Raw genomic sequence first — 22,529 nt, 5'->3', positions numbered from 1 at the left:
AATAAATAAAATAATTCTTTTTAAAAATAGACAGCTCTCCTCTGGGTAGGGCCACCTTTGCCAAGTTCACGGGTAAGAGAAGGAGACCAGTTGGCCACTGACACGTGTGTGTGTGTGTGTGTGCGCGCGCGTGCGTGGACCACTGGCTCGGTGAAGCACCTGTCTCTTGGCCAAGTGTCCAGTGAGCTCGGAGATCAGCACGCAGGAGCCACGTCTCTGGCAGCAGCTGTGTGCCAAGGCCAAGTGGGGGAAAGGCTGGGCCTGGGGCTGCGGTAGCCCAGGGACTTTCAGAGAGCTGGTTCTGCATGACGGCTGCCCCGGGCCCCCCATGAGCTGACAAGATACGGGCCTGGGGAAGGTGTTCTCACCTGGCCAGGGTATGGGCGGGCTCTCTGCCTGGGGAGCACTGCTGGCTGCCCATCTAACTCCACAGTGGTCCCTCAGGACCCAAGCGCGGTTGTCAAAGGCCCCCTAGGGCCCCTCCCCCCCGCGCCTCGTCTTGGTGCTGAGTCAAGGTCGCCTTGGTTACGAGCCTTCTCTCCCGGAGACAAGAACATGGTTTCCAGGGAGCCCCAGTGGGGAAGAAAACACTGGGCACTGAGCAGGTCCCTGGAGTACGGGTGACCCTCTCCCGACCTGATGCGGGCTGGACACGGCCCCGGGCCAGCAAATCCCCCTGCCCACGGCACCAGGCTGAGGCGGCTCCTGGGACGCACTGTAGCCTTTGCACTTCTTGTGAGCACTTCTTATCGTTACTAGGGAATGAAAAACACCGCTTCTGTCCCGATCACTCACACGTGGGCAAGTTAGCGCTGTTGAGAAGTTGGTTTTGGGCCAGTGCTGTTACAGACTGGCTCATCAGTAAGTTCCTGCAGCTTCTCAACCTATTCCCTTCAGTCTCCCAGACAGAGGGTCTTGACGTCAGCCAGGCTCCGCTAGGTCTGTTGGCCAATGTCTTCCCATCATTTCCTTTTCTCTCCATCAGCTATGCATCTGTAGGCTTCAGCCTGTGGTGTCTCTGTCGTCACAGCAGGGGTCCCCTCCCCACGACCGATGGCGTCATGGGACAAAACTGCAAAAGGGGCCCTGTCCCCTGACCCGGGGCCTCACGGTGGCGTGTCAGGACCCACTCCCTCCCCAGCACTGCCCCGGAGCACGGGAGGGTTTGGGCGCCGTGTGCGGGTGTCCTCCTAAGGTTCACGTGTTGGAACCCTGGTCCCTGAGTGGCGATGGTCAGGGCTGGTGGGAGCCTGCAGAGGTGGAGCAGGTGGGAGGTCGGTGGGGGCGCTGCCTTAGGAAGGGACTGTCCTCAGCTCTTGCCAAAGGGCAGTGAGCAGAGAGCAAGGCCGGCCATGCCCACTGCCCCACTTCCTGACTTGCGCATGCTCTGGCCAGGACGGCCTCGGCGGGGGTGGGGGTGACACAGCCGGGCCACCCCCGCCCGAGCCAGCCACCTGCCGCTTGGGTTTGCAGCCTCCGGAACTCTTAGCCCAGGAAACCTCTTTTCCTGCCTGCCCGGACGGTCAGCTACCCTTCCGTGCCTCGGGACGGGAGCCTCCTGGTAGCTGGTGCCAGGGACGCCATCACCAAGTGTCGATTAAATGAGCAAAGAAACTGAAACTCGACGGGACGCCTCTCCAGGCCAATGCGTGCGAGACCACTGGACACTCAAAAAACCCGAAATCCTGACTCCACCCTGGATGGAGGACCGAGGGCTGCCTGGAGAGGGTGGTGGCGGCGAGGCCCTGAGCGCCGAGGGCCACCGGCTGGGAGGAGAAGCCACCATCCCCGACTGGGCCCGTGACAGGGGCGGGGACATGTAGGCTGCACAGACCCTGGATACGTGCGCCCGCCCGGTCACAAGGAGCAATCGGGCCTCATCTCTCTCCCCACATCCACGGCCGCTCGCCATAGGCAAGAACGGAACAGGACTGCCTCCGCCACAGTGCTCCCTGGGTGGGCGAGAGGAAAGAGCAGGTGCATCCCAGCCGCTGCCCGCCCCGCCCTGCGGCGTCCGGCCCCGCTGCTGCTGGCCTTACGTTGCAGAGGGAGTGCGTCCGGTGTCGCGGGGAGTTGATGTCGCTGGGCGTGGATGACCGGTCGCCCTCGGCGGCGGAGGCGTCGGAGATGACGGAGGGCTGCCGGGAGTGGCAGGGGCTCACCCTGACCGCTGGAAAGCAGGGGCAGCCGGTGAGCGGGGCCACAGGGACCTCCTGGCCTGCACAGCCTCGTGGGGGTCCCGCCCGCCCCCCACGGCACAGATAAGGACGCTGCGCATAGGGAAGGGGAGAGACGTGCCCAGCGCTCCTCCCCTCCGTGCAGCCCCTGGCGGGGAGACCCTCCCTCAGCCCCTGGGTCCAGTGAAGCCCCCTCCTCACTTGTAGACTTGCAGGTACCATGCAGCTCTGCTCCCTTGGGACACTGCCTACGCCTGGAGCTGTCCTGCCCTTCCCGACAATTTCCCGGACAGACAGGACACCCAGCCTCGCCCCCTCCCCAGCAGCCACCGCTGGCTCTCACCTGCCAGACCACGGCAGCCCCTGGGGCCCCTGGCTGCCTCCACACTTCCAGGCACCTCCTTCCCCTGGGGGGACACCCACCCTTCCTTTCCCTCAGAGGTCCATTGTGTCATGGCCCCGCCTAGCAGGCAGCCTCAGCCCAGTGATGTGGCCCTTGTCACTGTCACCGCTCTCAGGTCACACGGGGCCTCCTGACCATGCCCGAGCTACACCACCCCCCGCCCCCACCTTGGCCTCTGCTGCCCCCGCTGCCCACCCAGGGGTGCTCCCTGCCTTCCCCAGCCACCAGCTCGCCCTCCTCTGACTTTCCTCTCTCTGTAGCGCTAGCACGGATGGAGGGGACAAGCCAGTGAGCTTGACAAGGAAAGTCCCCACTATCAGTGGCCACACGGTCTGTCGGATGGCGCGGGTGGCTGGCAGGACACTGGTCTGAAGTCCTTTCCAATCTGGGTGAGCCCGCACTACAGGCTGGTGGCCGTGAGCACGCCCCTCGGCCCCTTTGAGGCAGGCATGTCTCCCAGGAAACGGGGCGGAGGGTGGTGCCCGCCCCGCAGAGCGGCTGTGTGCACGCCAAGCCTAGCACAATGCCGGGACGGGACAGGTGGGAGGGGTTGTGATTAATGCTACAGCGAGGACAGGGCAGGGCAAATGCCACGATGCATGGGAGTGTGGAGGTCATGGGGGACCGAGCTGGGGAAGAGAGGAAAGAAGGCTTCCTGGAGGAGGGGGTGTCTGATGGGCGTAGGTGAGGCAGGTACTGTGCTGAAGAGGAGGGGCCCAGAGGATGGATGCGTCAGCCTGTCCACACCTTCCCAGCTCCACGGGGGAGGGGCCTGCCGCTGCCCAGTGATTCAGAAACTGCCCCAAGCCCCGACTGCTCTCACATGGCACCTCTGCCACGCAGCCGTCCGGGTCTGCACCAGGAGCCAGGAGCGCTGGCGGCACACCTGCTCTGAGACTGGGCAGGTGGCAGTCTCCCTGGGTCTCAGGCTCTGCGCGCCCCAGGCTTGTCCCAGGAAAGTCACCTCCCCTCGGGCCAGATGGCCAAGAGGGCCGCTGCTCCCTTTGTGTGGGAAAGGGGGACAGGGGATCTGTTGGCTGCCAGGGATCTGACAGCCCTGGGTGTCCCCATGGAGGGTGACAATGGTGAGGATGACGAGAGTGGCCGCTGCTACACCCCCCGGCCCCAGCGCAGACACACTCAGTGTGCCCCGCACATGCCCCCCGCACACGGTAAGGAACTAAGGACCGTGGGCAAGGGCACAGGTCACGTCGCCAGTAGGCAGCCGGGCCAGGATCGGACCCCAGCAGTCTGCGTTCCCACCCACCTGCACCCCCGACAGGCAGGGCCAGCACCCACGGCTCTTCCCTCGCCGGCCGCCAGCCCCCTGGAGGCCAGGGCTGGCTCATCTCCTGCTGGCTCCAAGGGCCAGCTCTGCCCACGCCCACTGCCGATGTGGGTGAGGAAGGCCCAAGGGTCAGGGTCCCCAAGGGCACAGCGGCTGCTGCCAGCTGCCTCTCCCCAGCCTGCACCGGCCACACAAGGGGAGACGCAGAGAAGGGCGCCAGGCGCCCTGCAGATGTGCGAGGGCCAGCGGGGAGTCCAGAGCTGTTACCACGGACAGCCGACCTCCGTCAAAGCGTGGATCAAACAGCCCTGACCACGCCTGCCTCTCCTGCATTTCCTGTGGTCAGCTGAGCTGTCAATCCAGGAGCTCTGTGGCCTTCCCTGCCAATGAATGCCCATGTGACCCAGGCTGGCCAATCAGGGAACTTGCTCCGCCCCTAGCCATAGTGATTGGTTCCAAGTGGGCAGGTGACCCAGGGTGGCCAATCAGAGTCATTCTTTAGGACTGGCTAGGGATACATGGGGAAGGGATGATTTCTCTTTCCCAAGATTTTTGTGCTGTAAAGGCTTTTAAATTCTGGAACTGGGGCCGGCACTGCGGCGTAGCAGGTAAAGACGGCGTCTACACTGCCAGCATCTCACATGGACATCGGTTCAAGTCCCGGCTGCTCTACTTCCTTTCTAGGCCCCTGCTAATGTGCCTGGGAAAGCAGCAGAGGATGGCCCAAGTGCTTGGGCCGCTGCAGCTGCATGGAACACCCAGAAGAAGCTCCTGGCTGTGGCCTGGCCCTGCCCCAGCTGTTGTGGCCATTTGGGGAGTGAACCAGCGAACAGATCTCTCTTCTCTCTCTGGAACTGGAACTGCTGGGGCCTGTTTTGCTGCAGGAAGATACGGCCTGAAGATGAGGCCACACGGAGGCAGGCACAATCGGAGACAGAGACCCAGCTGTGGGCTGAACTTCTGGATCCAGCTGTGCCTGAAGTCCATCTCTTAGACGGATCGGTCACAAGTGCCCACCTGCAGGCTCTGCCCCACCCCCACCCGGGCCTCTGGGAGCCAGGACTCACCTTGGCGGTCTGCAGGGTGCGGGGGGTGGGAGTGGTACAGCGTCTGCTGGCTCTGCCGGATGGCTGCGGTCAGCGGGAGGTCGGCCTGCACCACCCACTCCTGGTTGCCGTTGAGCACCGTCTCGCCCGGCATGGCGAGGGAATGCCTCTTGGGGACGTCCTTGGTCAGGGTGGCTAAGGACTGCTTGGCCTGGAGGGAGAGCCGGCGGCGTGACCCAGGGCATCTGGTGGCTGCGGCTCGGCACCGCCCACCGCCACGACGGGGAGGCCCTGACTCCCCGCCCCGCCCTGCTGGTTGGTCCCCAGGCCAAGCACCTGGGGGCTCACTTCGGGGTCTCCCCTCAGTTCCCGCCGAGAGCAACGTGACCGCAGTGATGCAGAGAGAAAGGGGGCGCCCTGACGGCCGGCTCTGCCTGCTGTGGACACTGCTACGGTGAAGCCGACGTCACATCTCTCCTGGTTCTAGAACTTTCCAGACCTTGCCCCCAGCCCTGCGCGCTTCCTGGCAGAGAAGTGGACAGCCCTGGCCTAAAGCCTCAGGCACCCTCCCCCGCACTGAGCGGCTCCGATCTGCAGCAGGTCCCTGCTTCCCCCGAGCCTCAGTTTCTCCATGTGTACCACGAAACGCCTTTACCCAGGGACGCTCAGGGACCCCCCCGGCTCACGCACCCTCGGAGCCTGTGAGACCAGTGCCCTCCTACCCCAGCCTCTGGGAACTCAGGTCCGTCCGCAGATGGAGGCTGAGCTGATGGTGTCGGCCCTGCTCCCCCAAACCAGGCAACCCTGTCCCCTCTGGCTCAGCAAACCCTTAGCTGTAGTCCACTGCCCTCACGTGCTCCCTGCAAGTAGTGAGAATGGGGTCGTCCACTCAGAGAGGTTAAGCGACTGCTCCACAAATGCACAGCATCCAAGTTGCCTGACTGAGAACCCAGTGTGGTTTCTACCCAACCCCCCCTCCCAGGGGCCTGGAAACCAGCACGGGAGAGGCGGGCTGAGCCACGGGCCATAAACCATGGGGCTGAGCCACAGGGATGAGCCACGGCAGCCTTGGCCTCGGCCCATTTCTCAGCCTGCCACTGCACCTTCCCGCTGCACCCGAGGGCCCCGTCTTCCCTCCAGGGCGCCCTCTGCTGTCTGCAACCCCAGGACCCAGGGCACAGCCAGGGAAGGCCCCTCCCCACATCTCGTCCTCATCAGCTCTGCAGGGGGGAGCTGGGCCAGCCAAGCACCGGCAGCCCTGGCTGTGAGAGTCTGAGGGCGTAGGCCGTGCAGTCAGGGGGCGCTCCAACAGGACGGGGGCTCTAAGGGAATCCCCCGGCCTCTGAGCCCGGGGAAGATCTGGCTTGGGCCTGTGTTACAGCAAACCTGTCACCCTGAGCTGTCCCCCGCCGCAAGCCCACCCCCCCCACCCCCCACTCCCCGCAGAGGGTTCTGATGCCTGCCAGGAGGAGGAGACAAAGGCTTGAGTCCTGTGGGCCGTAACACAGCGGGGGTTGACCAAGGCAAGGTCTGCCTGTGCGCAGATGCGCAGGGCACTGGGCGGCCTTGGGGGACAGGGCCTCCCCTGCAACCCTTCCCTGGTTTGCAACGTGGATGCTTCTGCCCCTGGGAAGCCCCCTGGGGCAGGACCCCTGCGGCCAGAGTGTCCACCACTAGGGGTCAGCATTGGACAGGGAGAGGCCCAAGCCCCGGACCTGCCCTCAGGGTCTCCTGGAACAGGCGACCTTAGTGTCACAGCGCGCCTGGTCCAGGCACCGGGCGGGCGGGGTGCTCCCCTGGCTTTATCCACAGAGGAGGAGCCTCAGGAGCCTCAGGAGCCACCCTTCTATAGAGTGACGAGCTGAGGCCCAGAGTGGGCGAGTGTCCTGCCCGGGGGTCACACAGCAAGCATGTGATGGGGGCTGCACCCCCCGCCGGGAGCCAGCCCCAGGCTCTGGGGCCTCCAGGGCCCACAAGGGCCTCTCACATCCCGGGAGGCCCAGGCACACCCTCCTGCTGGACACCAGCCCCGTGCAGCCCCGGCTCCTGTGCGAGGCCCTCCTGGCCACACTCTGCGGCTCTCCCCAGCCAGTTGGCGGGGTGACGGCGGGGACGCCGACCCCAACGCTGCACCGTGACGCGTCATGCGCACTGCAGCCAGCAGAGCCCACTCTGGGGCCCCGGCCCCGGCCCCTCCCGCCAGCTCGCTGGCCCTCGGCCCGCAGCGCACGGCGCACGGCAGCAGTGAGGAGCGTTCTCCCCTTGAGGACAGGAGATAGACACTTGTGCTTGCTACATTTGACACATGACAAAGAAAGCCCATTTTGGGTAATATTACCACCCTGGGACAGCTGGTGCGAGTCCTGTGGTATATTTGTTCCCAAGTATTTAAATAAATAAATATATGTATTGGGGCCAGCGCTGTGGCGTAGCAGGTAAAGCCACCGCCTGCAGTGCCGGCATCCCATATGGGCGCAGGTTCGAGTCCTGGCTGCTCCACTTCTGATCCAGCTCTTTGCTATGACCTGGGAAAGCAGTGGAGGATGGCCCAAGTCCTTGAGCCCCTGCACCTGTGCGGGAGACCCAGAAGAAGCTCCTGGCTCCTGGCTTCAGATCGGCACAGCTCCAGCTGTTGCAGCCAATTGGGGAGTGAACCAACAGATGGAAGACCTCTCTCTCTCTCTCTCTCTCTCGCTGCCTCTCTGTAACTCTGCCTTTCAAATAAATAAATATTTTAAAAATAAATACATAAATATACGTGGGTGCCTCAAAAAATTCATGGGAAAAGAGTTAAATGATGTTTATTTTGATGCAAAAAATCGAAATGCATCCATAATCTTTCCCTAGAACGCGTTTCCCATGAGCGTTTTGAACTGCTCTCCTGCTTCCAACAAACACCGCATATTTTTCTTTCTGAGCAGTGGCTGTGGGGTGTGGAAGACTGGGCCCTGCACGCCCACTCCTCCCAGGCCCCAGGCAGGGGCAAGGCTGCTCCGGGGGTTGCCAGGGCCCAGGTGGACCCGGAGGGCCCCCAGCCCGCCCCCCAGTCCCTGGGGACTCTGGGGTGCCCAGGCCAGCGCCCCGGTGGCCCCGCCCCCAGCCCCTCGGGTGCCCAGGCCAACGCCCCGCGGCCCCGCGCCGAGTGGACAGTGCACCCCCCCAGCCCCTGGGGACTCTGGGGTGCCCAGGCCAGCACCCTGGCAGCCCCACCCCGGAGTGGACACTGCCCCCCAGCCTCCTCGGGACTCTGGGGTGCCCAGGCCAGTGCCCGGCGACCCCGTCCCCAGCCCCTCGGATGCCCAGGCCAGTGCCCCGCGGCCCCACCCCCAGCCCTTCAGGTGCCCAGGCCAGCGCCCCGCGCTCACCATGGCCAGCTCGGCCTCCAGCTCCTTCATGCGGTTGTCCTTGAGGTCGAGCTGGGAGCGCAGCGCCGCGGCGTGGTCCGTGGCCTCCTTGGCCTGGCGCCGCAGCTCCCACTTCTCCCGCTCCAGCAGGTCCTTCTCCTTGGCCAGCGCTCGGACCGCCTCCTCGCTCTCCTGCAGGCGGGCGGGGACACAGGCGTGGCGTCACCACCAGGGGCCGGAGACGAGCCTGGGACAGCGTGAAGGCCTCTGACAAGGTGGCCGGGAGCTCTGGCCCGGGGTTCGAATCCTGGAGACGGGGCCTGAGACCAGCCCTGAGAAGCTGCGTGCTAACGGTCTTTCCAGTGAATGAATGAGTGAGTGAGCACAAATGGATGCTGAGTGAGCGCCGTGCAAGGACCGCGTGGCGTCCTGGGAGGGAGACGGTGGACGCGGCTCTGCCACGCCAGGCTGCCACGGGGCTGTGGGGTGAACCGCGAGCTTCCCACAGCGGTGGGGACAGCGGCGAGCAAGCACTCGCGACTCCCGCTCCGGCCAGCTGCTATGTCCCAGCCTCTGCTACTCGCCCCGCTGGGACCATTGAGAGGGGCCACCACCTGTCCCGGAGCCTGACTCCCAGAGGCCCCAGAGGGAATCCACGCGGCCCTGGTCTGCAGGGTTGGCCACGATCACCACTCAGGTTCCCCATGGACCCTGGGGTGCTACCGTGGGGGCAGCCAGCAGGTGCTTGTTTGTTTGACTCAGGTCCCTGCTCAAATGTCTCCTCCTCCGAGAAGCCTTCCCAGACCACCCAGGTAAGAGGGCAGCCCTGGGCCCTCTCCGCCCCACGTCTCTTACTCAGCCGACACGCCACGACACCATCAGCAGGCACAAAACCAGGCAAGGAGCCCTGCTCTCACGGAACTTTCTCTGAGAATCTGCACTGGCGTGGGACTGGGGCAAGGGGCGCCCCCTGAGAGCCAGCAGGTGTGCGAGGCGCCGCTTAGGGACCAGCCCAGCTTCAGGAGGAAGACCCATGAGGCCCTTCAGGGTGGGTTTCTGGGTCCCTGTCTGTGCCAGCTGTCTGGGGCGCCCTCGGCCTCTGCACGGGGGGGGGGGGGGCCCTCAGGAGCTTGCCAGGCCCCGCCCCCTCCCCGGGATAAGACTCAAAGCAGCCAGGATTGGCTGGGCGGGCGCACAAGGTTTCAGCTGCGTTCTTCCACGTAAACCTCACAGCCACGCGGGCGGCAGGGACTAGGATTATTGCCATTTAACAGCTGCGCAAAGTGAGGCCCAGAGAGAAAATAACTCCCCAGCCCCACAGAGCCCTTTGCTGATAACCCACGTCGCGGCTCTGCAGGGCTAAGAGCAATGCCCAAGGGCACGCACGTGGGAGCCGGCCAGACCCGAGTCACCACCATCCTGACTGAGCCGTCGGGTCCCCGTCTGTCTGCCCAGGAGACAGGGGGACCCCAACCGGCAGCGACGCCTGTGTGCCCCGGTGCCCTCCGGGTGCTGGGATCCAGAGGCGGACCCTGCGCGGGGCTGGGGGCGCGGGGCTGGGGGCGCGGGCTGGGGCGGCAGCGCCACCTTGCGGTGCTGCTCGTAGTTGCGGATGAAGTCCCGCAGCTGCTCCTCGCGGCTCTCCAGCGTGGCGTACAGCTGCTGCATCTGGCTCAGCAGGTCCGTCTTCTCGCCCTTCAAGCGCTTCCGGTCGGCTTTCATGGCTGGGGGCGACAGAGAGGGGCAGTCAGTCCCGGAGCTGGAGATGCTCACGAGGGGCCCCAAGGCCATGGCCACTGTCACCGGTGAGAAACCCGAGCTCCCACGGCCCCTCTTCTCCCGGCTCAGGTCTTGGGGCCAAGCAGGCAGCCAGGCCAGGCAGGGGGGCAGGGGGACCCCGGGTCGCAGGCGGCTGGACCCCTGCTGCAGCAGCAGCAGCAGCTCAGGGCACCAGGGCCCAGTGCCAGTGTGGGGTGTGGGGGTGGGGCACGGCTGGGCTATTTTGGGCCCTGCCACCAGCTGGGGCAGCCACAGTCCCAGCGGCCTCAGGGGCAGAAAGGCCGGCTTTGCAGCAGTCCCTGGGCAGGAGGCAACCTGCAGGAGAGGCCGCCCGGTGGCGCTGGTGTGGGAAACTTCCAGGTGCACCCTCCCCCCGCTGCTGGCCGCACACCTGGGAGAGCGGCCGGGCGTGGGCTTTGACCTCCTGTCTTTCAGAGGACACAAGGCCGGCCGGCCAGTCAGCAGCTGGGGTGAGCTGGTGCCGACGTGGTCCTGGTTGTTTGCACAGCAGTGGGTGCGAGGCAGGTGGGGAAGTGCCGAGGAGTCCCAGGAGAGGGTCCTTGGGGGGCTGCCAACCCCAGCAAGAGCTATGGCGTCCCAGGGAGCCCCGCATGGGGACAGGAGCTGACGTGGAGCCTGGGGCATGGAATCCCATGGGAGTTTCCACCTCCACCCTCTGGCTGGCTAGGGAATCGCACCTCTGCCCTTTGGTTGGAAATAAACCCTGTGGGCTCCGATTTCTTCATGAGGCTAATGGGACGAGACTCCAGCCTCTGCTCGGGGCCCCTGGAGGTTCTGGGAGGGGCGCCCCCTCCACACCTGGCACTTCTGGGCCTGCCTGACTGCATGTGAACTCGAGGGCGCGATGGGCAGCCCCTCGTCTGTGTGCAGCATGGTGACTGCCTCTCCCATCTGACCAGGGGCCGCCCTGTGAGCAAGGCTGGACCTCTGCCATCCGATCAGAGCTGGAGCTGCCCTTCGTGGCCCAGTTAAGCACCTACTATGCGCCAGGCTCCACGCTTGCTGCAGTGGGAGCAGGAATGAGCTGACACCCGACCCTTCCTTTGGGTGGTTGGTAATCCGACGGAGGAGGCCAACCCCCCATAATCGGGGTTAAACACCCCCACCCTCCAAGAGAACCCCAATGCTGCATGTGTCCAGCGAAAAGACTCAATTTCCCAGGCGCCCTTGCAGCGAGAGGGGCACACACCGCAGCGCTGGCCATGGTGATGGACACAGACGCCCACCCGGGGTGACTGTTCCCTCCCCGAGCCCGTGAGGATGAGGACGGAAGCTGGGAGCTAAGGCTGGGAGCCGGGGCATGTGAGTCTCGCCAGGGCACCGCCAGGGCACCGCCAGGGCCGGGATTCTCAGAACAGGAGAACACGCAAACCCCAGCGTGCACGGCGTTTCTGGGGACGTGCAGCCCAGTGTCCGCCAAACTGTCCCCAGGGCCAGGCTGTGACAGGTGCCGTCACCTCCACGCGGAAGCCCTCACTTCCTGGCTGCTTCCCACCAGCAGGATTCCGCGGGGGTCCTCGCTCTGCCTGACTCCTGTGGGCCCTGAAAACCTGAGAGCTGCACTCCTGGGAATGAGCAACTGGAACGATGCGGGGCCGGCATTGTCTGCCCACGGCCGCGCCATCTGTTCCCGGCACAGCCCATCTGTCGGCGCCACCTGAGGCCCACACAGGAGACTCGGCCAGAGGAGCAGCCTGGGAGTGCCTGGGGACCCCTGGGCTGGAGCGGGGTGGGAAAGTGGGCCCGTGCTTTCCCCGTCAAAGCCCACAGCAGGTGCAGCCTCCCCCCCCCCCCCATCAGACAGGAGCCCCCGGCGGTGGATGCTCACGGTGTAACTCGGTGCAGACCGAGAGAGCGGCCCCAAACACTGCCGGGAAATACTGTGATGTCTACACATGCAGCTGTGGGGCAGCTACGAAGTCACCTCACCTACTGACAGGGAACAGCCCAGTGCTGTTCTGCTGCCTCCCAGGTCGCCAGCCCCAGGCCACTCTGCACAGCACACTGGTGACCCCACACTGCCCTCGTCTGCTCACTAAGGACCCTTGCACCACTGAGTGGGGCTGTGCCCATTTTATGGAGGGAGAAACTGAGGTTGTTGGGGTTAACTTACTCACCAAGAGCCACGTGGCCACAGTGGCGGAGCCAGGACTTACACTGAGGGTAGCCGACCTCCCCCCACCCCGCCCCGCCCCCATAGTCCTTTCACCTTTGCTGTTAGGAAAGTGTAACCTTGTAAACAGCACGGCCACTGCCTCCGTCCACAAACCAGCGGACGGCGCGCACGCTGATGCCGGAAGCGTCTCTGTGGCTTTTCGAGGCTTTGTATCCCGCTACTGCTCCGAGCTGCTGGCAGGAGGCTGTGTGTGTGTGTGCACACACACACTTGTGTGTATGTTCGTGTGCGTGTCTACACACATGCACACACGCACATGCACATCAGCAGCTCTTTACGAAGCCTCGCCAGCCACTCCTTCCGGTTTGCGGATCCTCAGCCCGCCCCAGTCTCATCCCACGCACACCGTCTGCAATGCCCAGAAGACGACGGGTCTCCAAGGCCAGGAGCCCTGGTCAGAACTTCCCGCCTCGGCAGACGCCAGCCACCGAGGGTCAGAGGGCAGAGAGGTGGCCGCAGAGAGAGGCGGACAGCAGCCCGGGATGAGCCCGGCCACTGCCAGCAGGGCCCCCTTTCTCTGCCACTCTGTGTCCCTGACTCCGGCTGGGCAGCCAGGGGCCCCAGGGCGAGATCTGTGGGCTCTGACAAACTCTGGACAAACGTGAGGCCCTCAGGGCTCTTCCAGCTCAACTGCCCGTTACAGCAGGAACCTGCCCGAGTTTAACTAAGCCTCAGTCTCTTCATCCGTAAAATGGGAGGGGACGGAAGGTAGCACCACTCCTGCCTCGTAGGGACAGGCCATCTGGGGCTGAGTGAGCTACGGGGTGCAGACCAGGAGCGCTCGGGGAGAAGCAAGCCCCAGAAAGACCCAGCTCAGAGGCAGGGAGCCGGGGATCCCAGGCCCGCCAGAGCCGCTCATTAGCTGGGCGGCCTGAGACAGCATGGGCACCTCTGTGAGTGTCCATTCTCACCTGCGTGAGGTCGCCTCGCCCTCGCCAGGTGTGGTGCTACACGACCCAGCACAGAGCCTGGCTGAATACAGCAGGTGCTCATTAAATGCTGCCTTCTCTTCCTGTCCTCAATGTCCTACACCTTCCAGGTCAGCGTGCTCAGGCCCCACGAGGCCCCGGGCAAGGCGGCTTGGCATGACCGAGGCGCTGTTTCTGGGCAGAGTGCCTGGGGGAAGAGACCCAGATGGGGAGACAGAAGGGCACCCCTGGGGGCAGTGCGTTCAGGGCCCGCAGACTTGGGGCCCCGGCGACGGTGGACACCAGTGGCCTTGGGCTTTTCCTGCTTGAGAAACGAGCAGGTGAGTCCAGACGCGGGTGGAGTTCAGCCGCCTTTATCAAGGGTAGGAAGGCTGTTTCCCGGGGGCAGGCGGAGCCACCGGTGAGAGGGCCGTCCCCTGAGGCAGGCCTGCTCGGGGCAGCTCTGCTCATGAACCTCAATCCCTTTCTTCTCACTGTCCACATAGCCAGCGGGGGGCAGGCCTGGCGCCTGGCACCAGAGCCCAGCATTGGATGTTCAGGCCCACGATCTTCCCAGAGGTCCCTCAGAGCCTCTCTCCACGTGCACCCTGGACAGCAGGTCAGCTGACCTTTCCAACTCCCTGCCCAGGGCAGGAAAGGCAAACACCAGGACTAGGTCCTAATCTTCCAGTCCTGAGGCCATGGCAGACATTACTAATCCAACAGGGAACCTGGGTGGATTAGTGATGTCTGCCATGGCACGGGAGGGAAGCACGGGTAGACGTGTCAGCACTGCCATGGACAGTGGGGTGACTGATGAGAGCCAGCATGTTGAGGATGATAAGGTGGCCCTTGTCTGCGTCAGTGTTGTGCCAATCATCATCATACTCCAGGGACCCAAGGCCAAGACAGGGAGAAGCACTTCTCTCAGCTGGTGGGACACCAGCTCATTTACCCCATGGACAACAGTGGCAAAGCAACTCTGGCCTGCAAGTTTACAGGCCAGAAAGCAGGTTTTATGTCCTTCAGCTGGGTCAAAGGTCAGGGAACGAGTCCTAGGTTTGCTGACATGTTTCCGTGTCCACCCCAACCAGTCCCTGGGGGAGCTGGGGAGCTGGCCTGCCCTGCTCTCTGCTGGGTCCCCTTGCGTCTGGGGCAGCGCCCAGCACATAGCAAGTGCTCAGGCCATCGCGCAGGACTGGCTGACGCACATGAGCTAAGACCAAGGTGGGCTGCCTGGGGGAGGTGGCGCCTGTGCTGGAGAGGCAGGGAGCATTCAGCCTGGGAGCAGGACCGGCCACACTGATGTCCCCTGGGCCTCCTGATGGGACTCTGGGAGCTGACCACTGGGGCTCTTGTCCAATTGCCATGGGAAATGGAACTGTGGACGCAGCCGGGCAGGACCTCCGAGGACTCAAGCGGCCCAGCTCCTGCTGCCCCAGGGCTGGAGGCAGACCCCAGACACCGTGCCTCCCACAGTGCCCAGGAGCGGGGGCCCCTGCTCTCCTGCGGGGCTGCCCTGCCATCAGCGAGGCCACCGCTGCGGGGCCCTCCCTCCCTCTGGAAACGGAGGTCTCTCCCTCTTTCCAGCAGTCCCATGGGAGGCGGGGGGCGTTCCCTGCACTGGGCTCGTGCCTGGCACTGGGCTCGTGCCCGCCGCTGGGCGTTCCAGGAGCCACAGGGACCTGTGACTCTCGCTCGTGTGTTTAACAGAGGCAGCTGCCCTTGGCCCCATCTCCCCGTCCAGCTCCTGTCCCACGTCTCCTCTGCACTGGGGAGCAGAGAGCTCAGGAGCCCGGTGCCCATCACGGCCTCCCATCCCTTCCTGGACCCACCCTGACTTCTCCACGCTCAGTCTTCCCAAGGTCACGGATACCGTCGGCACTGACCCCACAGCCCCACCAGAGGAGCTCCCCCGGCCTCCAGGCCCTCGCTCCCGAGTCTCCCGTCCTCCGCTCTTCCCCGTGGCCTCCTTCCTGAGCACTGCCCGCCTGCAGCGGCTTCCGTGCCTGGATGACCTCCTGACACCATCACGGGGCCTCACGGCTGTCAACCCAACCCTGGCCGCCTGTCCCTACCCCCCGGAGCCTGGACCTTGCTCCTGACTCAGAGCTGAGAGCTGGGGGCATTCAGTAAGCATCTTGGAGCAGCCATGGCCATGGCCCCAGCCATGAGGACATCCTCACCCAGCCCCCAACGGCCCGCTCTCCTTGGTCCCAGCCTTGCCAATGCTCTGGCCCCGACGTCTGGAATCTTCCTTGACCCCATTCTCTGGAACCCCACACCCGGTTCATCGGTGAGCCCTGCCACTTGTCCCTTCTCACATCCGGGCCCCCTCACCCCTGGTCACCACCGCCCCGGATCTCTGAAGTCGGGCATGGTCCCCCTAGGGTGGGGCTAGTACTGCTGCTCCCTGCTTGTCTGCCGGTGAGCACCAAGGCCTCCCAGAGCCCACGCGGGCCCTTCCACCACTGCCCCCAGGCTGCACTGAGCTCATCCCCCCTGCCCCCCTTCTGCATGGCCACCCTGGCCTCCTTGCTGAGGTCACAAGGAAGTGCTCCTCCCCAGGGCCTTGCACAGTGCTGCCCTCTGCCTGGAACACCCCTCCGAGCCCCGCCCCCCAGGCAGCCTGCCCCTCCCCTCCCCTGGCCACGCCCCATCTCCCCGGCCCCGCCCCGTCTCCCTGGCCCAGCCCCATCTCTACCTAGGCTGTCTGTGTGGAAACAGTCCTTTAAATCCCTCTCCCGAACTCAGAATCCAAGGCAGCTTCTGCCTGCATTTGCACGCCCACCTCTGCGGCTCTCAGCTGCATGGGTGCTCACGGTCCCACCCCACAGCGCTCTGCACCAGCGGCTGGGATGCAGACCAACAGCTCAGGCCCCATCACCCTCCCAGACCAGCCTGGAAGCCCCTGGCGGCGGGGCCTGGGCCTCAGCGGGCATCGTGCACAGCCGGCAGCAGGTGCCTTGGGGGCTTCGGGGGGGGGGGGCGCAGGAGGCTCTGTGCTCACAATTCCCAAACACGCCCGCCGCCCTGAGGCTCCAGCTCAGGGGTGCAGGGCCACTACACCACGGAGGCACCGGCGACGCCACACCCCCCTTCCAGACAATTCCGAACTTCAGATTCGTGTCCCTGATGTCTCAGGCACCTCTGGATTATTTGGCTTTGGCAGGTCATCGTGGGCCTGCACTCGCTGATGGCGAGACGAACAGGAGTCCGTGGAAGGTGGAGGAGACTGGGGCCCGCGCTCTGCAGGCTGAGACCTGGGTACAAAGCCTGGCTCCATAGCTGTGTGCCTTTGGGGAAGTCCCTTCACCTCTCTGTGTCTTTTTTCTTCATGTGTAAAACAGGGATAAGCGTTCCCGCCTCATCCCGCTGCTGTGAGCACAGAAAACCAAGGCTCTGCAGTGCACCTGCCGATGACCGCCAGGCTGAGAGACAGGCAGGGCCGCCGTGGACGGCGTGACCCAGGTAGGGCTTTGAGGATTCAGCCCCACGCCAGGTTCCCAGCAGAGGCTGGGAGGCGGCCTTGGAGCCTGGGCAGCGCTGAGAGGTGGGCGGGGATGCAGGACCACAACCGGCCACCTGGAGCACCTTGGCCTCGGCCATGGATGCTCAGTGGCCAGGACTCGCGGCTGGGACACGTCTTCCGCAGGGGAGGGCGAGGCCAGGTCCCAGGGGTGAGCAGGGGACAGCACAGGGTGCAGGGAGCCGAGGGGGCCTTGCAAGCTGCTCCTGGTCCTCGCTGTGGCTGTCACCCGCCCCACGTACCGGCCCTGCAGGAGCTCAGAGCTCAGCCCCAAGCCTGGCCAGGCCCTGCTTCCTGCTCCTCCCTCGAGCACCAGTGGGAGGGAAACGCGAGGTGGGGGGGGGGGGGGCAGTTGTTTTGCAGGCTCCGAAGGGGAGTCCAGGAAAAGTCTTCCTTCCTCCAAAGCCCCACTGAAAATAGCAGTGGGGGACGCGACCGGAACACCGACATTCCCCAGACGGGAGCGGGCAGGGGTTTCTGGAAATGCAGCATCCAGGCCCGCCCCACGCAAGGAAAGCTATTTTTAAAGGTCCGTGTTGGTGTGTAAGGCCATTGTCAGGCAAGGCGGGGACGCAAGGCAGGGAGGCCCGGCTCAGTCCCGAGAGAGAGGAGGAGCAGGTTCATTCCGGGAACTCCCCCACCCCCACCCCCCTGGGAGGAAGACAGGACACCAGGTGCTAACCTGCAGGCTGTGTGGCCTCCGGAACTCAAGCGCCCTCTCTGAGCCTGGTGGTATAAGCCTGGGGACTGTCTCACCACCCCCGCCTCCTCACAGACCCAGCAGGTAGGTTCGAGGTCAGATGCAGACAGCGGCCTGGTAGCTGCAGTCGGTCTCTTCCCAGGCAAGCTCAGAAGAGAGCAGAGAGGCTGCAGGGAACAGGGCTCACGTGGGAGGCGCTGGAGCCAGACCCCCCCAGACTCCGGCCCCGGCTCCGCCACTCGCTCGCTGTGCGGCCCAGAGCAAGTCACATCCTGCCGGCCTCTGCCTCTTCAGGGGGAGAGAGAGTTCCTATCTGGGTACAGGAGGGCACCTCCAAAAGTCGGTGGAAAATGGGAACCAAGGCTAACTTTCTTTTCGTGCAAAGCAATTTTGAAATTCGCCATCTTCCACCTTCTGGTTCATTCCCTCAAATGCCTGCATCAGCTGGGGCTGGGCCAGGTCAAAGCCAGGAGCCAGGAACTGTACCCGGCTCTCCCGTGTGGGTGGCAGAGGCTCAGTCCTGGAACCATCAGCCGCTGCCTCCTAGGGTGCCCAACAGCAGGCAGCTGGATCGGAAGCGGAAGAGCCAGACTCAAACCAGGCCCTGTGACGTGGGATGCGGGTGCCCAGGCGGCGACGTGAGTCTCCGTGCCAAACGCCCACCGCCACGCGCAGCTTCTTCCTGGCGTGCGTTTCGTGAACTCTCTAAAGACCGCATGCATACAGGGATTTCAAGCGATCTTCTGCACCAACATAGAACTTAGGTCTGATGGCCAGGCCTCCGATGTCCACCTACACCGGAACACGCACGACAGCTCGGCACGTGAAAGCCCCACACTGGAAACCCGCAGGAGAGCGGCCACACCGTCCGCGGCTCCTGCCCACGGCGGCTGATTTGATCCGGTGAGGCTGAGCGAGTCACAGCCACTCCCACCCCCGAGGTGCGGGGGCCCCACAGACAGCGTGGGGCTCCCCGAGCCGGAGCACGGGAGCACGTGCTGGACACCGGGCTCTCGGATGGCACGCACAGGGGCAGCGTCTGCATCCCACAGCCGGCGAGACGAGCTGTGCCCCTCCGGAGGGGCACAGGGACAAGCGGGAAGGAGAGAAGGTCTGTTCCCTGATCGAGGTCGCACAGCTGGGGTCAGGCTGTGAAAACTCACCCAGACCTGAACTTGAGCTTCAAGTTTCATGCACAGCTTCCGAAATGTGCTTTTTTAAAAAAAATTTTTTATTTTTATTTTTTTTTGACAGGCAGAGTGGATAGTGAGAGAGAGAGACAGAGAGAAAGGTCTTCCTTTTGCCGTTGGTTCACCCTCCAATGGCCGCTGCGGCCGGCACATTGCGCTGATCCGAAGCCAGGAGCCAGGTGCTTCTCCCGGTCTCCCATGCGGGTGCAGGGCCCAAGCACGTGGGCCATCCTCCACTGCCTTCCCGGGCCATAGCAGAGAGCTGGCCTGGAAGAGGGGCAACCGGGATAGAATCTGGCGCCCCAACCGGGACTAGAACCCGGTGTGCCGGCGCCGCAAGGCAGAGGATTAACCTGTTAAGCCACGGCGCCGGCTCGAAATGGGCTTTAAAGGCAGCGGCCCCTGCCTAGGCCTGGTTTGATCTGTGCAAGGCCCTCAGTGCCACGTCCAGCGTCTGGGCACAATAAAACCCCAGCACCCTCACCTCCCCGGCTGAATGGACGGGTGGAGACAGCTCTGTAATCTGTGGCCTCCTGAAGAGTGGGACAATGCTGGGGGCTGTGGCGGGCGGCCCGCCTGTGCCAGTGCAGGCAGAGCGGACTCCACCGCGGGTGTTAGTGTTAAAGCCAGCCACAGCGGCCATGGCTGTGTCTTCACCGGAGCCAGCCCCACATCGGCTTTCGTAGCCACAAAACCCACATCCTGCTCTTCATCTGCTGCCTAGGAGACCCCGGGCTGCTTCCCGACTTGGCACAGGAAGCAAGGTTTGTGATGGACCCCTTGAAGCCTCAGTTACCATTTTTCATCTTTGCGATCCTGCCTTTGACTTTCCCCTTCTTCCAAGGAGGCCCCGTGATTGCCCCGACAGAACTGTGGCGGCAAGAGCACCATTTCCTCATCTTTTCCCTCTGTCAGCCGCTGAACAGTGGAGACCCCAGCCAGGCAGGGGTCTGGGGCCGCCTGACGCTGTCCCTTTACCTGGAGGGGCGTGCGTGTACGACGGCCAAGACCGGAAGCCCACTGCAACCTGTATGGATATTTAGCCCGCCTTGCTCAGATCATGACTACACACTTACATGCTAATGAGTACAATTAGAGGAGAGGTTGCCAAGCCTGTCACTAACTACACTTTCAGGACTGATAGACCCGCACGGCAGACTCGCGCTGGGAGCAGGTGCACACTCTGAGGCTCAGTGGGCTTTGGCTGTCCTGTGGGAAGGAAGCTCAAAGGCTGGCCCAGAAAGTGAGCTCTCAGGCTGGGGGAGGAAAGAGAAGACGGGGGTGGGGGTGGGGACCACGCCCAGGCTGGGTTCTGCTCTCACGACCACGTCCAGGAGCCAGGCTCACAGGGCGACCCTGCGGTCTCCCCAGAGCCCCGAGGCCTTCACTTCCGTCACGTGACAGGAGTGAGGCCACGGCATCTGAAAAATTCGTTTCTTTTAAGGATTCACTCCTCAAATGGCTGCTGCAGCCAGGGCTCGGCCAGGTCAAAGCCAGCAGCCTGGAGCCCCATCCGGGTCTCCCACATGGGTGGCAGAGACCCAAGCACTTGGACCACCTTCCCAGGAGCGTAGGGAGGGAGCAGCCGGCGCATGAACTTGGTGTTCTGATCTGGGATGCTGGTGGCAGCTTAACCTGCTGTGCCACGAGCCAGCCCCTGGGAAAGTTGCTTTCAAACAATACACTGCGGAGGCAGGCGCTGTGGTGTAGTGGATGAAGCCGCCATCTACAATGCCAGCGTCCTATAGGGGAGCCTGTTTGAGCTGCTCCACTTCCCATCCAGCTCCCCACTAATGCACCCATATGGGAGACCTGGATAGAGCTCCAGGCTCCTGGCTTCGGCCTGGCCCAGCTCTAGCCATTGCAGCCATTTGGGGAGTGAACCAGTAGATGGAAGTTTCTCTCTCTCTCTCTCTCTCTCTCTCTCTCTCTCTCCTCCCCATAGATAAAACACATCTTTAAAAGCCAAACAAAAAGCCGCAGTAAACTGGGCAGGGCGTGTGGAGCAGAGGTTGGGACGCTGGTGGAGATGCCCACACCCCACAGGGGATTTTGAGTTTGGGTCCCAACTCTTCTTCTGACTCCAGCTTCCTGCTAACACCCACCCTTCCTGCTCTGAACCTAAAGATGCCCCTCGACCTTCACCCAGGGGGCCACGCACACAACAGAACAGTCCAGCTTCCATGGGCCTCATGGCCAGTTCAGGGAGACAGGCCCAGACACAAGCGGATCAGAGGCACGTCAATTCTCCCTGCCATCCATTCACTCAGGAAACTTTATGACCCACCCTAGGCCTGGCGCTACCTTAGCGTAGAAGCAAAGACAGCTAAAGCTTTTAAAACAACCCAAGGAGTGAGCAGAGGCCACGAATCCGGAGGATGCAGGGTGGGGCTGGGGAACGGGGGCAGACGGAGACCCTGGAAGGCCGCCCCAAGCCTCAGCCGACGGATCGGGCCCCCTCCCGGGCTGCAGGCGCTGGGGGCTGGCCCTCCACCCCCTCAGGGCGGGGCTCCTGCCAGCCCCTGGAGGTGCAGAGAAGCCCCCTCAAAGACCAGTCAGGAGTGCTGGGTCCCAGGGAGGCCACGAGCACGTGAGCTCTGTGCCTCTGCACCTGTGAGTGGGCACGGACGTGGCCTCTGGGCTCCATGTACTGGGCGGGTCCCAGGCCCCGGGGCTTGGTGTTCTCATCAACAAAGTGTCTCCAAGCAGCAGGCCAGCCTGAGCCCGCTCCGTGCGTCAGTCAACAACTCACGCTTGCTCAGTGCCCTGGCTGGCTCAGCGAACCCATCAGTGTGCTTATCTGAGTTTTCTGAATAGGGGAACCTTTGACGCGTCAAATTCTTCTGCTTTAAAGATTTATTTAGTTATTTGAAAGGCACAGCGAGAGAGAGAGAGTGAGACAGAGAGAGAAAGGTCTTCCATATATATGCTGGTTCATTCCCCAAATGTCCACAGGGCTGGGCCAGGCCAAAGCCAGGAGCCTGGAACTCCATCCGGGTCTCCCATGTGGGTGGCAGAAACCCAAGCACTCAGGCCACCTTCTGCTGCCTCGCAGACGCAGGGTGGGAAGCCAGATCCCAAGCAGAGCAGCTGGACTTGACCAGGCACCCCGACTGGGGATGCGGGTGTTCCGGGCACCAGCTTAACCTGCTGCACCACAGCGTCCACCCCCAGATAGTAACAGGGGCATTGTTGGAAGCATCTCCCGATGACCTGGGCTCCTAACACCCAGCGGAGGTGCTAACTTGTTCCTGGGACAGCGGGGAAAGACGGGCAAAGGGCATCAGGGCTTCCCGACACCACGCTGCAGGCAGCCACGCAGGAGGCGACACAAGTCTCTACAGAAGGACCCCAGCTGGGACAATGAGACCCCTCCGGGTCTCCACGCGTGCTGATGCCACACACACAGGCTCCCGACCTCAGCACAGCAAGGCGGCCACACAGCCCGGGCCTCCCGAGTCGGGGGGACCCAACACCTCCCCCCAAGGAGTCTCAGGAAAAGTAAGTAACTCTCTCAGTCTGGCTCTGCCTCGGCCTCCAGGTCAGTGGCGGGGAACGCCTGGCCCGCGGGCCGTACGAGGGCCGCGAAGTCTGGGTCTGGCCCTGCCAAGGCCACCACATGGGCGCTCAAGTCAGCGTGGCTATGGCAGGCTCCTTCTCAAGTGGCTCAGTTTGCACAGGCTAAATCCCCAAACGGCCCCAGCTGGAAGGACACTGCTGGCCCCTGCTCTAGACCAGAGGACGCAGGACACACGGACGCCATCAGCACACTCCAGGCCTTGGCGGGTCTCCAGGACAGCACAGCTCCTTCGAGAAAAATACCGACACCAAGAAGAACTTCCAGACGGAGAGAGACTGCAAGGGACGTCTCTGCCCATCACACGGTGTGGCTGTCACTGGGCTCGTGCCTCCCACGGCTACACAGCGCAGGGACCCGTGAGCCAGCGGGAAAGTGAGTCACGGACGGG

At 63.6% G+C, this 22,529-nt stretch overlaps 1 protein-coding gene across 2 annotated transcripts in view; it reads right to left on the bottom strand.

Moving 5' to 3' along the window:
• Positions 1 to 22,529, bottom strand: part of KAZN (kazrin, periplakin interacting protein) — a 114,864-nt gene that overhangs the window by 42,131 nt on the left and 50,204 nt on the right. For both annotated transcript variants that reach the window (XM_062193099.1, XM_062193098.1), the window contains 4 exons: positions 9,846 to 9,982; positions 8,280 to 8,450; positions 4,936 to 5,125; positions 2,040 to 2,170 (listed from right to left, as the gene is read on the bottom strand). In XM_062193099.1, coding sequence (XP_062049083.1) covers positions 2,040 to 2,170; positions 4,936 to 5,125; positions 8,280 to 8,450; positions 9,846 to 9,982 — 629 coding nt within the window. The remainder of the gene's footprint in view (positions 1 to 2,039; positions 2,171 to 4,935; positions 5,126 to 8,279; positions 8,451 to 9,845; positions 9,983 to 22,529) is intronic.

This window comes from Lepus europaeus, chromosome 5, assembly GCF_033115175.1.
Source record: "Lepus europaeus isolate LE1 chromosome 5, mLepTim1.pri, whole genome shotgun sequence".
NCBI lineage: Eukaryota > Metazoa > Chordata > Mammalia > Lagomorpha > Leporidae > Lepus > Lepus europaeus.
The sequence above is the reverse complement of the archived record's forward strand: the minus strand, read 5'-3'. Positions and strand labels throughout refer to the sequence as shown.